Source organism: Grus americana, chromosome 24 (genome assembly GCF_028858705.1).
Source record: "Grus americana isolate bGruAme1 chromosome 24, bGruAme1.mat, whole genome shotgun sequence".
In the NCBI taxonomy this organism is placed as follows: domain Eukaryota; kingdom Metazoa; phylum Chordata; class Aves; order Gruiformes; family Gruidae; genus Grus; species Grus americana.
Genome location: NC_072875.1, coordinates 4,317,619 through 4,335,192, shown reverse-complemented (window position 1 = coordinate 4,335,192; position 17,574 = coordinate 4,317,619). Strand labels below are relative to the sequence as shown.

The 17,574-nt window shown below is 40.7% G+C and overlaps 1 protein-coding gene across 1 annotated transcript in view; it reads right to left on the bottom strand.

Moving 5' to 3' along the window:
- Nucleotides 1-13,964, bottom strand: part of GRAMD1B (GRAM domain containing 1B) — a 138,846-nt gene extending 124,882 nt beyond the window's left edge. The window contains exon 1 of the mRNA XM_054803384.1: nt 13,916-13,964. Within this exon, the coding sequence (XP_054659359.1) occupies nt 13,916-13,941 (26 nt within the window). The 5' untranslated portion in view covers nt 13,942-13,964. The remainder of the gene's footprint in view (nt 1-13,915) is intronic.
- Nucleotides 13,965-17,574: the final 3,610 nt, after the last annotated feature.

The window sequence follows — 17,574 nt, the reverse complement described above, 5'->3', positions numbered from 1 at the left end:
TCAGTGGCTTTAAACAGCCAAAAATTTAAGACAACAGCTAAAGAAGTATTGCTTACTCTTCCACAATCCTCAGCATAGAATATTCTTCTCCCAAGTATTTATACCTACCCAGTTCTGAAAATTTAAGATATTAGCAGATGCTTATCTTGTCTATGTAAAGGTAAACCTTCAAATGTAAAGTTCATATATACAACAACATTCAGGGGCTAAGCATGGGGAGGGGCGGGGGCCCTCAGGCAAGATGCTATCTTCAAGATAACATCTGCCAATATTTTCCCTGGAAAGAAATACATACACAAAATTCTTTCTCCTCTCAGTCTCAAAAGTACAGAATTTGTATCCCTTAATTGCATCTCTGACAGCTGATACCCATCCAAGTGCCTGATGGTAAATTCCCTATTTTCTTCCAAAATCATAATTCTGTTATCCATATTCCTTGCTAGCACCACAAGTCAAATATTCCCATAACGGAAGAACCTGACCTCATAGCCCATTTGTAGCATTTTGATGGCAGAATTACGTGTCATTATCGCCATGAAGATGGCGGTTTAGAACTATAAGCAGTGGGACATTGTCCACAGGTTTGCAGTAACTTAAAATTCAAACAACAGAAGCAGACATCCTTCAGGGGTGCATTTCTAACAGATTTACTATCACTGAACAGGACTACCTTGACAGACTACTTGAGTGTTTATTTGTTCTACTCTTAAGTAATCTTCTCCAAACTGCCTACATTATGTTCTCTCCTCAAATGACTTCATTGTTTCCATTTCTGTCTGATACTGATGCATTAACTTTCATCTTTTGTTGCTCAGCATATAGAAGCTAAGCTCTCCCCCTTTTGGTAGGGGCCTTTTGCTTTTTTTAACAGAACCGCTCCTCAATCCAAAACACTCAAGTAGGTGTAGGAGTTCCTGACCTCATTTCCTCCTCAGATAAGAGTTCCAGTAAAGCAGAATAATCAGCTGAATTAAACCCCTAAGAAAAAATATTATCTCAGGAATTCTGCTTATGATCCAAGGGTGCTAAAGAAAGGAACAACATACAGTAACGATTAGCAAGTTATTCAGAGCTTTACTAGAAAACACACAGATGGCACACAGACAGTCAAATGCTACACATACATTTTATGACATTTTGGAAGCAGCACATTTGGATTTGAATACACCAAGCTGTTACTCAGAGCAGCTTACTTGCCATCAACAAAACTCTACCCCATTTATTTTCATATTTAAACATATGCGGCACATATCTTTGAGCATGTTCATAGTAAAACTATTAACATGGATTTGCTATGTTGCTGTGATTAGTTTTCTTCTCCCTCCTGAGTCAGAAGGGAGCCAGAAGCCAAAGGAAAAAAAAGCAATATGTAAACCCATGAAAAGGATACCTAAAGGATCAGACCCCTTCAGAAACTTTTTACTCATCATGGAAGTGGTCATTGAAGTGATCTTTAGATGCCTCTGCCTACTTGTCCAAGGTCTTACAGAAGCAAGTCCAAGGCTCTTATACTTTATCTACTCTTCCACAGAGGTTAAAAACGAGATGTTCTTTGCCGTTCTCACACTTCCCAACCCATGTAGCAGATGCAAATGCCAAATTCCCATATTTAAAACAGACTCAAATCCTCTCTGGCAGTTTTGCAGTCAGCTAAACTACTTCAGCAGAATCCTGCTCCGCTGCACCAATACACCACAAGATTCATGAGTACTGGTACCCAAGATACTAAAATATGCTTATTAAGTGAAAGCCATTTCACAGGTTTTATAAGTATTGTTGTTTTTTAAAAACTCAGAAAGCATAGCTGGTAGCCTTACAGCTGCCACAGCAGCAAGGGATAGGACACAGACATATCAATTTCTGTATTTTCTGGGTTTTTTGCAACACAAGACTTGAGAAGCATCTACTGTAAACCCATAGTGCAGAATCATCCAGCCAGTCACCAATGCCCATCTTCAGAAGGGCATAACCCAGGAGATGCTGACTCCCAGACTGCAGCTATGAAACCTAGACCACACTGAGCTAGCCTCAGCCCTCTTTCAGGGTTTTGCCAGATATCGGAGTGCCTCAGTTACTCCTATACTCCTAACAGTCCCTTTAGTCATAAATTACATACTCTATAAAGTTTCATCACATCGCAAAGAGGTCAAGAGAAAATGCTCTCTTACAGATGGGGCTTACAGGTTTTGGCCTCAAGCAATCTCATCTCAATTTCTGTTTACCCTTCAGGATGAGGAGATGTCTCCAGAGAGTGAAGGGCACTAGTAAGCAGATCATTTCAGCAATAATTACACTTGACATTTAAATTATAGTCCAGAATAATTCCGTTTAGGCCTTCACTGAGTAACAAGAGGAAAAAAAAGCATCAATAAACATCAAAAGAACAACAGGCTGATATCAGAGCAGTGTTAAACTCCTTAGATTCCCACACTTCATAAAAGACTCATGAATGAGGGGAAGAGAAGCTACAAAACAAGGCTAAAACCCCTTCTGGCAGAACTCAATCTCCTCTTAAAAAGAAAAAGATTAAAGCAACCACTGAGGGACCTCTAGTAACAAGTGTGTAAAAACTAAGCTGCATTTAGAAATAAACAGAGCAACAGTCACTCTGCCCCATCTGGGTTAGGGCTGGTTTTCAAGGGCCTGGAATTTGAGCCACAGTACTTAATGACAGCAGCTTTAGCAGAAGGGTCTTCACAACATGTTTTCAACATCTAAAAGGTTTGTCGCCCATTAATGCTGAGATCCACAGCCACTCTAAACCCTTCTACTCCATAGTGTTTAAACTGAGAGCTTCAATAGCGTTTAGACATATCTCAAGCTGTCTCCCTTTTCACATCCAAATTTAAAAAGTTTTGTTTGGTATTAACTAACATTTCAAGAAGTCAAAGGAGATTGCCAACTTGGGAACAGCACTAAACTTGTTTAAAAAAGAATTTTGCCTTCAATAGCAATGCCTGCAAAAAGCAAAACAAAACCCTTACTCCTTGTCTGGAAGACTCTTCCTCTTGCAGGCATTTTGATCTTCACATCCAATGAATTACTGTCAGTAATGCCACCTTGCCTACTCTATTCAGTCTCAGTTTCTGCAATTACCAGTCAAAGGAGACAATGAATGAAGAGGTGTGGCCACATAAAAAGCACAGGCTTGCAGCAACATGGACAGCCCTGCAGGACCACATTAAAAAAACCAATCACTCCAGGCAAAAGTTCTTATCTGGCATAAAGTGGAGCAACTCTTGAATTCAACATCACCTAGCATCAGCTAGTATTGAGCAGTGGGGAGCTTGGCTTTATGTCCCCCAGCTGCAATCCATATCATCTGTGCTCTGGCACCAAGCACACTCCACCGGAAGACGACAACAGTTTGGCATATAAACCACTATTGAGATTGAAAAGCTCATTTTTATTTCCTGTTCCAGTTAAATTTCCTGTTCCCCAGAAAATTCCTCATGTTGATCTCCCCATCACATATACGGGAATAATATCTAGACAAGAACAATACTCTCATTTGTACAGCATTAGCACCAAAGAGCTCCTGTAGATGCTAGGGGCCCATGTCTTCAAATTTTAGCTGCTCAGAAAAGATAGGTTCTTCCACAAAGATATCTTAAGAGATAAAAGGCTTACCTACACAAATAGTAAACATACAGATGGCCTGATCTCCTGCCTCCACCCATAGGACTGCAAGGGCTTGGAGAGGGAGCACAAGCATCCCTGAGCTCTCTAAGGGCTTGTTAGCTCAGGGGCAGCACTTAGTACAGATTGAGCTAGACTATTTCCAAATCAGAGATGCCCACGTAGCACTGCACAGACAGCTCACAAGCAGCCAAAAAACAACAGCACCAAGTGAACTCCTAGGAGGGCAGAGGCTGAAACATTCCCAGTCCAGAAAAGCAGATTGCCTCGCAGGAGTTCAGAGTTAAGCACTTTCAGACACTGCCCCATTTTGCTCTCTTCCAGCTTTACTAAGTGACAGATCAGACACAGTTGCCTTTGTACCCCAAGGTCTCATTAAAATAAAACAAGGAGCTTCTCAGAGTACCAAGGCAGCCCAGATCCTCTGTACACACTAGTTACTTTTTTCCTTTCTCTCCTTTGTGACACAGGTGGGAAGTCAGTCTTTGGATAGTTAGACTGCTCTACTACTAATTAGAGTCCCCTCCTCTATCTAGCCTAGATTCCCAAAGCTTTCTCTGGCAAAGGCAAGAAAGAGCAGATGTTCAGTTCAGATGAGATTCAAGACAAGTGTTACACATTGGTTTCCCTATCCTGTAAAAAGAGATTAAAATGAAAACCAAGGAAAGAGATCTCAAAGATTTGGTAACTGATTCTGCAATTTAAAAAACCTCACAGGAAACTGGCCAACTTTGCCACCAAGTGGAAAGTGTGGCAAAACCAATTAACATGGCTACAAACATTCCCTTGGCCTGAGGAACCTGTGTTTCCAGTCTACTGATTTTACCTTGCCAACCACTCATATAAGGCTTCAAAATCTAAGTGTGAAATATTGGTTAATTATTGGGTGCCTCAGAGCCAGGAAAAGCTAAATATTAGAAAGGAAAAGAAAACTAGTAGAAGAAAGAAAAATCAGAAAGAGTAGAGGAGAAATTGATAAATTAGGCTAGAATAAAAAGTTTGTATGTGTACACCTTGGGTGGATGACAGCTGCAGTGACTCATATAAAACATCACACAGCCAACGGAGTTGTTTAAAGAGGTCTCCAGAGTGTGAAGTAAGGAATAACAGGATAAAAATGAACCAAGACAATTATGTGGATGTTTCTTTCAGTCATAACACAGCTGAACTTGAGGGTGAAAAGGTAGGCGAGGGGTGTGGGTTGAAGCACAAATAAGAATTAAGATCATTTTCTAAAACTTCTATCCAGATACAAGGTGTGATTTCCAGCCTGGTGATCAGAAACAGATTATTCTGTAACCATTTCCCAGCACAAAGGGTGGAACTGATTACAGAAAGAAGCCATCTTTCCCATGCCTTTCATTAGGGCTGGAGTAGTCAAAACCATGGAAAACATCACAGCAAACAATCACATAGGCATAACAAACAAGCTGCAGATTTTCTCCATCCTGCTGACCACTTTTCCAGGGTCTCCAAGTCCTAAGCATGATCACTAACCTTGGCATTGTCAGGAAATCAAGTCTTAAAACCTTCTCTACAGCAAGACTGCTGGTAAATCTGCCTGGGTTGGCTTGGGGTTTTGAGCACACTGTCACCAAGCTATTAATCTTTATCTCTACTAATCCAATTAACCTCTTGCTCTTGACTAAAGAGGTTAGGCCCTTCCCGAATTTATGCTTTGAAGACTCACGGTGGGGTTATAAGTCGTCCAAGTTCTGTTTCCACTTTACTGAAATTTCAGAATTTACAATAAGGCAGTTGAGAATTACTAAACTGACTTATTTGTGAGCATGTCACAGCAAGTTTATGAAAACCACCCATAGGCATTTTTAATATTTTAAATACTTCTCAAGAACCCTACAAGGGAAGTGACCCAAGAGAGTCCACAAAAGTGGACATACTGCAAAGAGAACATAGCTCTGGACAACTTAGTGTGAAGCCACAAGGAGTTACAAGTCATTTACAAGCAATGGCCACAAAGCTCTATCAACAAAAGGAGAATCCCCAAGTTTTTTTGTAACTTGACCTTCAAACATTACATAAATGACTTGCTCGCTCTCTCCACCAGTTTCTTCACCTGTAGAAAAGGGAAAGCATAAAGGGCATTGAGGCCATAAGATCCAAGAAGTGCTAGGACAAAGTATCATCACTGAAAGGCAATAGCTAATTCAGGCCAAGCCTAATAGAGCTCATTTCTCTCCCTGGAATTTAAGGTTGCAAGACTAAAACTGCTAACACAAAATGGGTTTGCATCTAGCAGGCAAATGAAGACTAAACTGATTCAAAGTGTGAGAAAAGGTGTGCTTGACTTCAAACAAAAGGACAGCTGAAGGGACAGGAACCAAAATTGAGCAAAGCATACAGACAGGAGCCAGGTGATAAAAATAGCTTTGGCTAGTTTCTCATTCTGTTTGCCATACATATATTAACTAAGTCTCAGCACAGGAGGAGGAAATCTGCACAATGCTTGCTTTTCCTTGGATGAATGTGTCAGTATTTCTTATTCCCTTAGAGTTGCGTTCAACAAAAAATGGTTTGAGAGCAACCTAGGACTCAAGCCTGATTGCTTTTCTGCTTGCAGTATTCACTAGGCACAGAGCTCCTATTTTTAGGATCACAGATACCCTGTGCACCTCATCACACCAACTTCACAGTACCAGGTCTTAGCTTGCCTAAGCTCTACCAAAAACACACTAGTATCCTTTCAAGTCTCCTTGTCACTGCTCCAAGGCCACAATCCCTGAAGCACATCTTCATCACATGTAGCCCAGACATTGCAGGTTGTATCAGAAAATGCTACCTGGATGCAACTTTCCCAGACTCATACAATACAAAATGTCATGCAAGCTTAGGGTGCTAGACACTGGTATTCAAAAAATGCATCCAAGTATATCTTAATAGTATCATGAAAGTAAATTATTGGATTGTGCTCTTCAATATGACCATATCAGACTTGATCAAGCTGTTTTCATAGCCAGACAAAATTTATACAGTGGTGCATCCACAGATGCTATAGGAGTAGTACTCACTTGGCGTACCTTGAAATGCAAACCCTCTTTTAGGACTTGAAAGCATTGGACCAACAAATTTGCATCTGTAGATGCAACACCTGTAATAGTAATACCTGTATTCTGATCAGCAACCTGAAGGCTTAAACAATAATTCAGATTGAGAAGGTGAATTAAAAACAGAGGATCACTATGTCTAACTCTCCACAGGAACTTTAACTTCAGGATAAAATCATGTCTTGTTCCATGCATGACTAGTCCCCTATTGTAAAGCCAGTTCTCTTATTTTCTTGAGGACAGTGGCACGTTCTAAAGAAATCTACTATACCACAAACATAACAGTAGTTCGCAGATGTTTCAAAACAGGAACTGTTTTCAGGACACAATCCATCACCCTACGTTTTAAAAAGCTTATGACAAATCCATGCATATTTGCACATGACACTTTGAGGTACCTTTGAAGGCTGTCTTCCTAGCCCTTTTTCATGCTAGATGCTGTTATGTGAGCTGTTTCATGCCTAGTCACTTATTTGAACTTGCACTCTCCCAATAGTTAGTTGTACTGTGGTAGTTTCTAGAAACAGCAATCCAAGGTTACAGTTGGGTGCCTTGCATATAGAGAACTGCAAGTATAGCAATAACTGCTCCAAGAAACTTAGGATTGAATAAGTATACCTCACCCATCTCCCTTTTTAGTACCTACAAATACTCTGCCAGCAAATACTGCAAGCTGAAAGATCATGAATCATTTGGGTAAAAAAAAAAAAGAATATTAACCCAACAGTGCTCTCCTGGGACTCAGGCCTCAGCTAACTAGTAAGGCATTAGCTGGACTCTGCAGTTTCACCCCAATCACAACAGTGCACCAGAGCTGCTCCTCGATTAATCTTTTATTTCAACATAGATTATCTGTTAATGTGTGAGGTTATTCGTCCTCCTTCCCTGTCACAGAGTTAATTAAAAATGTAAGAAATAGTAACACACAGTTCCAGGAGTTTTTCCTGTGGTATCATCAAACAACTAATATATACATTGGGACCTGTAACCATGCTGATTCTGTTCTTCCTGAGCCCCCACTGCAAGTTTCACATGAGCTGCTTAAAATAAATACCTTATTAAGAATTGGAATAAAGAAAACATGGCTCTACTGCAGTCATCAGGCCTGCCAGCTAGGCACGGTTACTGTATATGACCTAGTTAGAAATGGTAATGTGTGAGAGAGAGCTGCAGAAATCTCACACTCAATCAGCACTACAGCCTACACCAGCACACTGAGCCTTTAGTTTTGTTTCCCTAGCCAGCTGTGCTCTGTTCTACCAAAAGCAAAAATCCCTCCAAATGGCACAAACAGGTTTGGGTTCCGAGCCATCTGGTTAGTTTGGCATTAGACAAGCAAGGCACAGGGGAAGATGCATCTTCCTTCCTTGTATGTGCTCTGTTTCACATTTTATACAATTAACTTGAAAACCAAGCCTGTCAGATCAGGTAAATTGTTCTTCTTTTGGATGCATTCCCTCCTTGCTCAAGGGGGCAGGAGGGCAGCAAGGTTCTACAGCTTGCGGGTCTCTGCCCTTTCTACCACGTCATGTGTCACAGCAATGACTGTCACACCACAGGGAGAGACAACAGCTTGTTCTTTCAAATTAGCTTCTCTTAGAAGACAGAAAGTGGTCATAATTACCTCCAAACAGCATTTCCAATCCCTCTTCCTTCTACTGTAGTATGCATAGGACACAAGTAGCACTATATGAGCTATTTGCCTCACAAGGAAGCAGTGGTGGAAAACATACAGGACAACTGTTCAGAATGTTGTAGAAAAGCCTAACACACCACAGCACAAAACGTGGCAGGTACAAGGCAAGAACATAACATGGTCATTCTCATCTATTACTCATTCCTCATCTGTGAATAGGGCAAGATGTTCTACAGCCAAATCTGGAACACCTCCATCCCTACCCCCAATTTTTTTCTTGTTATCAGCAGATACAGACACATGGCCCAGAAGCACGGCATTTTCCATCCCTCAAAGTCACCCCATTTTAAATTCTTTTTGAAACCCAAGTATCATCATCCTTACAAAAGCCCAATTCCTTGGTGTCCATCTTGCCAAACATCCAAGGGAGGATAGGAGGGTGGAAAAAAGATGCAGAAAGATGTGAGTATATGTGAGAAGTGCTGGAAATAGTATAAAGCTGATAACAGAAATAAAACTGTGGATCAACAGGAACTACATAGGCTGCAGAACAGTACAGCTGAAAAGCATGACACCTATTCTTGGCTTACAGACAGGAGACATTACATAGGACACCACCCACATCTTGACAATCTTGTGGTGGTAGAATGCCACATTTTGATTATACAGCATACATCTTCAGCAGCTCAGAAGACCCCGCAACGACATTAGCGTAGCACCCCACAGAAGTAGGGAAATATTTACAAATCCACAGCACTGCCTGCAAGGCTGACAAGCAATAGACAAACAATAACAGAATAATTCTCTGAAGTGGATCTTCATCAGCAGGCACTGCCACAGGCAACAGGGCTACTGTTTTGTTTCACATCAAGCTTTCGGGCCAAATCTCATAACCAGGCATGGGAATGGCATAGCATGCAGTCTCAAAGTATTCCAAGCTAAGTAAGTGGGTCCAGGACATGTGAGGTCCTGGAAGCAGTCATTGGTATAGCTACCACAAGCAAGAGAAGAGACTGTCTCTGACAAAGCAAGTCTAAGCAATCTGGAAGACAGCAGAAAAAAGGAAAAACTGTAGTGCTAGTCTAGGAGCAATGATAACTCTAGTCTATCAATTAAGATGTTCATCCAGATCCAGTTACAACTATAGAGTATTTCTATTTGTTCTATATTTATCATTACAACATCTTCTCAGATGATGCTAGCATCCTCTTTGCCAGCATAGCTTATGCTCATTTAACAGTATTTAGACACTCATACCACTGAAAGCAACACCAGCATACCCATAAAATAGCTGACCTTAAATGACCTACTTAGTGTCACTCTAGAAGTCTACGCTGGAGCAGGGACAAAACTCAAGCCTCCAAGTGCCCTAATGTTAGCTCTAACCAACCTGTCATTATATCTTTAAATAGAAGTTTAAAATATAGATCTTACTGTTCATCTGCCATCCAAGAACAGCAGGCTTGATCCTGCCTTTCATGAATAGCTACACTGTAGACAAACCCAAGGCCTTCAAGATCAAGGATGTAGTTAGTTTCAACTTGTTAATTTGTACATATGAAATTCACCATATGTACCCAATAAGTTGCTGACTGCACATCTGAGCCACTTCAGCTTGCATATTGTATTACTTCATCTCCTATAAGGAAATAAGTTATTTCAGAGACTACAAGACTGAAACAATGCCTTTAACTTTGCCCTGCACCTGCCTCCCCAATAAAGGCTTATCAGAACATGGAAGCACAGGAGAGTTAATGATTTGTATTTCGTTACCATAAAAACTTGTTGCAGTACACAACTCTTTTCTGAAACCCGAGCACTCTGTATTTCCAGAGTAGATTACTAATAAACTTGTGTACCACAATCCTTTGCATTAAGTAGCTGGGGACAGATATGAAGTGCATAGGGCAAGTGAGCATCAATATAGAGTATCAGGAAAATATATACATAGGTCACAAGTTCACATGACTGCAGCGTGCATGACAAGTGTGGCAATGGGTGAAAGTGGGGTGGCATCTTGCTCTGCAACACACAAGAATAGAAGCATTTATTAAGCATGATGCACTAAGAATATGCTAACCACAGGCATGCCAAACACATGTTGCCAAAGACACGGTGTTATAATTGGCTATATTTTTTTTTGGATCAAAAAATAAAAAATGCCATGAAAGCTCATGAAAATGATTGTATTCCTTAGGTCAGGTAAGATTATGTTTTGTCCCTCCTCTTCTCCTACAGTGCCTTTTACTACTGCTGTTTCACATTACTGCTCATCCCCAAATCAATTTAAGATTCTTCCTTAACCAAGAGCCCAGAACTCCAGCATGACATCCTTTATGATGCAAGTCAAACATGGTTCAAGAGAAGAGCCTGGTTTTAGAGTCTGTTTGCAAAAAAACAACAACAGAACATGAATAGTCATAGTTATGTTAAATAAGACATTTAACCTGTAATTAAAGAGCATCAGATACTTTAGAAATAGTAAACAGTAGTTCTACATAGAATTGAACAAGTTGTTCTCAAACTCATTGCTTAAATTCACCTCTGATATAGGCACATTATAGTCTAGCTACAAGCATAGTATTTCTCAGACAACAGTCAACTATAAATGCTTGGTCTTTTATAAATGGAACCTCCACAGAAAGTTTAGCCAAAGATATCAGAAGATTATTCCGTCAGGTGTTGCACTTTTCTTGCTTCAATTTCTTCCTGGGGAATAGTCTCAAGATTCAGAAATTCTTCAAGATGCAAGGTAATCAGAATCATGCATTTTCTGCCTTTTGGCAGCATGCACAGCCTTTCCATAAATATCCCTTTACTCTAGAAATCGCTTGTTAGTTATACATGGTACATATTCCAGCTTGTACTGATCATCAAGGTCAAAATACGCTCCTGCTTCTCAACTGAATAAGTAGAATCCTTTTTCCTTTGTGAAATTTAAAAGAAAAGACACTTTAAGCCAATAGTAAGGCATAGTGTCTGAAGGGGTGTGCAGGTGTGTGACTTAAAGCCCATACATTCCCAAAATGTTTAACATTTTCAACCTCTCCAAGGTTCTTCTCCCCATCACTGCCACAGACACATGTTTATGCTACTGCCCAGACCTCCCATCTCCTCTTAGCCTAATGATTTACACCACCATCTCTCCCAGGATTTCACTAGCACTCAGTTTCACAGCTAGGACACGGGCTGGGTCCAATGACACATGCAACTGACTGTTGTTGCCCCAGGGAAAGAATGTTAATCCCTAACAAGGGGATTCTCCCTCTTCTATAGTAAGGGCCATCTCATAAATGGAGAAACTCCATCAGACATTTCTTCAGCCTGCATGGATTATTCCAAGGTAGCCAGGAAATGTTAAGTACAGAATATTGCTGCAGTTAAGTAGTGCACATTCATAGCTGCTGGTCAGTAAATGAAAGCCAGGAACTCCTTTTCTAATAGACACTCCAGCCACATGGCATTACCCCAAGTGTTAAAATTTTTGCACACATGCTCCAAGGAACCTCAACAGCATGCCTCCTTAGCACACACAGGACCCTCAAGAGCATCATTAGGTGGTGCTCTAATTGTGCTCCCTCCTAACATTCTTTTGTCTAGGAGTCCTTGATTTCTGACTTCCTAACAAGGAATTCATAAATTGCCAGATAAATCTTAATTATAAACATCTACATTCACAAGAGAAAACTGATGCTATATGTTCCTTCCAGGATAGGCCAAAGATTGAAGTATTCACTCCCCTGCTTCCATGCTTAAGGAGGAAAAAGGCAACAGGAGCTTCAAGCCTTAAACATTTGGTTTTCCAAGACCTGAGCTGCAGTCTTGTCATTAGTAATCACCAAATATAGTTTGCTAAAGGAAAAAAACAAGAACCATTCAGAGGTCATCTAATCCAGATAAAGCAAGATCCAAATCACAGACATTCTTTAATACACGAAAGATCACGTAATTCTGTAACAAATCTCTTATTTAACATTTACCCAATTGTTTCAGACTTCTTATACGGGAAAGGTCAAAAGCAGACAGTTGTAACAACACCTGATCTCTCCATATCAGCCTTAAACTTCTTTTTCCCTATTTGCTTCAGCACGTTTTCATGAAATATGCACACAGGCACAATGGATTATACATCACATGGTGCAACATTTTGTTATTGGATAAATGAAAGACAAGCAGATCAGCTCTGGTGACAAATCATAGTATTCTTTCATTCCAGTTTACATGCATGCAATTGCTATAAGCAACAGGACACTAAGTAGCTGTGGAAAAGACTAAACAAAAAACAGAGGGAATGCTTCCTGGACATTAAGTCAAACTTTCACCTGCTCTTTTCTTTCGGACTTTGATATTTCTATCAGAATTCCAGTGGCTTATGAAGTTTGTGAATTTCTGCATTCACTCCATGCATGTACACATACAGCGCTAATATTTTATAAGTGTTCTCTTCATCAAATATTCAGAGAATCACAACCAGCTAACAACCAAGATTAACAGTGTCATCTTTTAAGGCCTAATGCCTGCTTATGAAAAGGATCACTATTAATAGGATTCAGTGGGTATATATTTTGAGCTGAATGTATTCACAGAATAATCAATGTGCGGTCAAAATCCTTGTCTAGCTCAGCCCACGATCCAGCCAAGGGTTTTTGGCAACTCTGTTCGTTTACTGCACTAACTAATGCCTCCTGTCAAACATATGTGTTTATGTATGAATTAAACAAGGCTCCTGAGTATCTTATGTAAGTTCATTCTAAAAGCACATAGACAACGAGCTATGAAAAGTGTGGTAAGACCAATATTAATTCATTGAAATAGCTTTTCTGACAACTCAATAAGGCAGCTAGACTAACCTGCTGCATTCAGTAGCCTAACTCACATTTAGCATGCTATTTCCAGGGCAATCACTCGAATGTGCAAGTTAGGAATACATATTGACAGAGCTAAAAGCTCTTTTGAAAAAAACAAACAACTGAGAAATTAGAGGAAAAAACCCACAGAATTAAGAGATATGAGAACAGAGAAAAAAGGATTTTTAAAAAAAATAATTGAAGTAATATTTGCACAAGTGTTTTGCAATATCCAGGTGGTCTGCAAAATACTAAGTATACAGTCATTTGACCATTCCATCCTTCCTGTCTGAAAAAAACCACGCCTTTTATTCTTACATGGTGTGTAGTATTTTAATACTGTGACTCTCAAAGGACCTGTCTCAAAAACATTTAAAACTTGTTAAATTAAACAAGTGTAACAGAATTTCTTATCCCTCCAAAAATACAAACAGATCTTTCCCATCACAGCCTTTTCAACAATCCATGTTAATAGCTTTACTATTGACTTGCAGTAACTTCAGTGCTTCAAATAGGGAACACAGCTGATAAAACAACACAAGTCCCCTCAGACACCTCCAGAGAAGACAGTATGACAGTGTCCCCAAAGACCTGTACTTTTTATTCCATGCCAAGACACCAGCACCATCACATATCTGCCTGATTTCCCACAGACCACAACAACCCAGTGCCTACAGTACTGCCACTGACTCCCAGCTAGAATGGGAATGAGAATAAGGCTATCTTACCTGGCTCTGCTTGGAGGGACACTCATTCATCGGCCAGCATCTCACAGCAGCATGCCCGGGTCAGACAGCACCGTGCAAAGGGGGGGAAGATCCCATTCCGGAGAGGCGGGATGCAGGGTTTGGAGGCGGGGACCCTTCAATGCAAGCCGGACACCAGCTATGGAGACGCAGGGTCAGCTTGACAGCCGACAAACAGAACAGAGAGCTGCTCCACTCCTCCTCTCATACTGTAGCACATCTCTCACTGCCAAGTGCACACACTGCCTGCACAGGAGCTGTGCGCCTTGTTAACCCTCTTCTGGCTGCCAAGTAAGAAGCAGGCGCTCTCTTAAGGGATTTTCCTTTCCCTGTGTTTTCCAATCCATCCTCAGAGCCACTCCTGGAGAAAGCCCTCTTCTACATCAGGTGAGATTTTGCAATGTAATCTAAAAGAGAGATTTAAAAGAATGACGAGAAGGCTACCAAATGAACAAAACCCCCCCAAAAAAAGAGCTGCAGATGTGGAAGGTACAAACAAAGGGTCTGCTACAGAAAGAGGGTGCCTAGACTAACTGAATCCCATATTGTTACCAAAACCACACAGGACTGAAAGTAGAAAGAAAGTGCTTGAATCTTACAGTGGAATAGTCTGAATATTTATACTTCCTCCATTTACAAAGGGATTTAGAGAGGGTCAGAGGTTTTGTGCATCTGTCCCCACCATCTGCAGCAAGAATACAGCTGTTTGGGATTTTAAGTATTTATTTGTTCCCAGACATCAGAGAGGTTAGGACACTAGGATTATATATACCTGACAAGAATGACACAGATGACACAGATACTGAGCAAGAGCAGGTTAATGGGTAATCAGGCTTGTTCTAGCATTAAATGACTTCAGTAGGGCATACCACTCCTCTCTGCCAAAACAAGCTCACGGCTTCAATGTGATCCTCTTTTCCTGATCATTACTTCGCTTTTGCATATTGTCTTACTACAGTGACCATAGACCAAATTTTCCTTCCTTAAAAACACACTCTAGGGATTTGGACACCAAATTCTCTTTAACTGTACTCAAGCCAAAATTCATCGTGTAGCCTGAGACTCAGATGTCTGGGCCTACTTTTGCAACAGTTCAGTACAGCACTTAAGAGTTCCAGTTCTGACAGAAACACTAGATCCCATCCTGTGGTTGACAAGTCCCAGCGGAGAGACTGGCTTGCACAATACACATCAGAGAAAGCTGGTGGACCGTTTTAGTAGGTTGACAAGCCCCACCCTAATCAAAGAAAAAATAAAATAAAGAAATAAGCACATTTCCTCAGAGATACTTATTCAGAACCAAACACATAACACATGGACTGTGGTCAGAGAAATTAAGCATAGCTTCAAGCATACAGTTTAGACAGCAGATTACCAAAAAAATTTCCACAAAACAAAACCCAACCACCTCCAACACCCTTCCTGCCCCCCAAGACAGTCTAATTCAGGGCTTCTTCTGTACTGTTCTCAAAGCAAACCTCAGGCTTCCTGTCACAGCTTTAAGTAAGATATTGGCAAAGTCCAGTGTTTGTTCTTTAATACCTGTGAGGGCACGTGACTAGGTGCAATCACATTTTGCAAGGATGTGAACAGACTGTATCCAAAAAGCAAGTAGCGTTCTAGAGAACAACCTTATCTAGCATAAAGGAGTCTTGCAGCAGCCTGACAAAACTGCAGTCAGGGACTAAAGGTTTGTCTACACTGCAGTAGAGATACTCACGTTATCTTGGATAGCAGAGGTAATTTCAACAGAGACAACGCAGCAGCAGGGTGCATTAGCCTACTCTGCATGACCCACACTGTACAGCTAAACTACTTGGCTCACGTACACAGTAGCAGCATACAAGCATATAGCAAGTAAAAGGAAAGACTGACATCTCCCAGTTCCTTGAGGTGGAAAAGACAGTCTCCCCCTAATTCCCAGCATAAAAGTCCCCCTTCAGAGGGTACAACTTATACATTGTTCTGATCTAATACAGAATAGCAGCATTACACATGCTAAGACACACCACTGCTTTGATTACCACCACTGGCTTGTAGCAATGTTTATATACAAAATAGCAATTAACAAGTAACAGCCACCTCCCAACAACTTCAATTGACTGCTTTTCTCTAGGTGTTAAGCAAGAATATATACTCCAAGAACTTTCTCCTGCAAACATGCCTTCTCCTCTTGGGAGCACAGCCAGCATTTAAGCCCATCACAGCATAAAGTACAGGTAGTCCACAAAACATAGCCCCATCCCTTGACCTTTTACTGAGGAAACTGTTTTGCCTACACACCTCACTATACACAAGCAAGCACAGAACTAAAGCCACTGCTCTTCAGCTAACTGGGTATACTCAAGTAAAGCACTGTTCACTATGTTCTGCAGGCTAACAGCACAAGCAAGATGAGTACTGGTCTGTCTACAAGAGACCATCCAGACATACTGCAAACTTCACATTGCAATCAGTATCTTTGATTAGTCTACCTAGACTCGAAGAAAAAATCCTGTGCTCAGAAGCCAAAACATATCAAGGATACAGGTATTATTCAAATACAGCCCTTTCTCAAACGAGTTTGTTATGTTAAGGTTATCTTCATCTCTCTTGTTTTGAGTGCTTATCTATAAAAAGCAAAGCTGACCCTTTCCAGAAGCTTACTCCTTCATGCATCACCCAATGGCTCAGAAAAGCATCCTTGAAGACAGAGCTGTCAATGCACAGCTTCAAATATTCTTAAAATGACAAAGTTACGCAGGGATTTCCACAAGAGCCAAGATGGTGACTCTTAAAGGTATAAAAAAATACAGTATAAATACCAAAAAGCATGCTTCCTGTGCTTACAGTAATTATGCAATTGGGCATCAGATTTGCACCCGCCTATTTTCAGATCTAAATCTGTTCCCTTGGGAAGAGAAAAAATTGTGCCCTTACAGCCAGCTCTACCATGTTACCTCCCACAGGCTCTAATCTCCCTTCTGCAAGCAGGGGGTCAGCACAAAGCTAACCCAGTGCTTCTGAGAATGGAATTTGACCTCAAAGTCTTATGTGGATATTGATAAGCTGCAAAAGAAAAGCTGCTTTACAAATGAGAAATAAAACATTTAGAATAGCCCACCTAGACACGGGATTAAGTCTGATTGCACAACAGGTTCCTACTTATTCCCTCCAAATATGAAGTTTTCTGCTAAGACTTGCCTCAAGGGTAAAACCAGCATTTCATTTTTGCTGAATATTCAGTTTCAGACAAAAACAGTCAAATGTTGCTTTATTACTACACAAATACAGTATTTTTTTTTCTAAGCAGGCACAGGCAGCACCTCTCTCCTAGAGAAATAAACCACAGAACTAGACTTAGCACTTCCATAGTCTTCTCTGCTTTCAAAATGTCACAGTAGTATCCCTTCAAGGATGAAGTACAACATCCCATAAAGAGAAAGAAAAGAAAAATGTTGGCAGAGATAAGATTAGAACTCAGGACCAAAACCCTATCCACACTAGAGAAGTCTTTCAGTCATCCTATTGCTTTGCTTTTTGCAGATATCATCAGTTTAGGACCACATGCTCATTTCTGTCCTGAACCAAGAGAGAAAGCAGCTGGAAGCTCAGCACTGCAAGTACAACTCTTAAATCATTCACAACTCCAATTGGCTCCA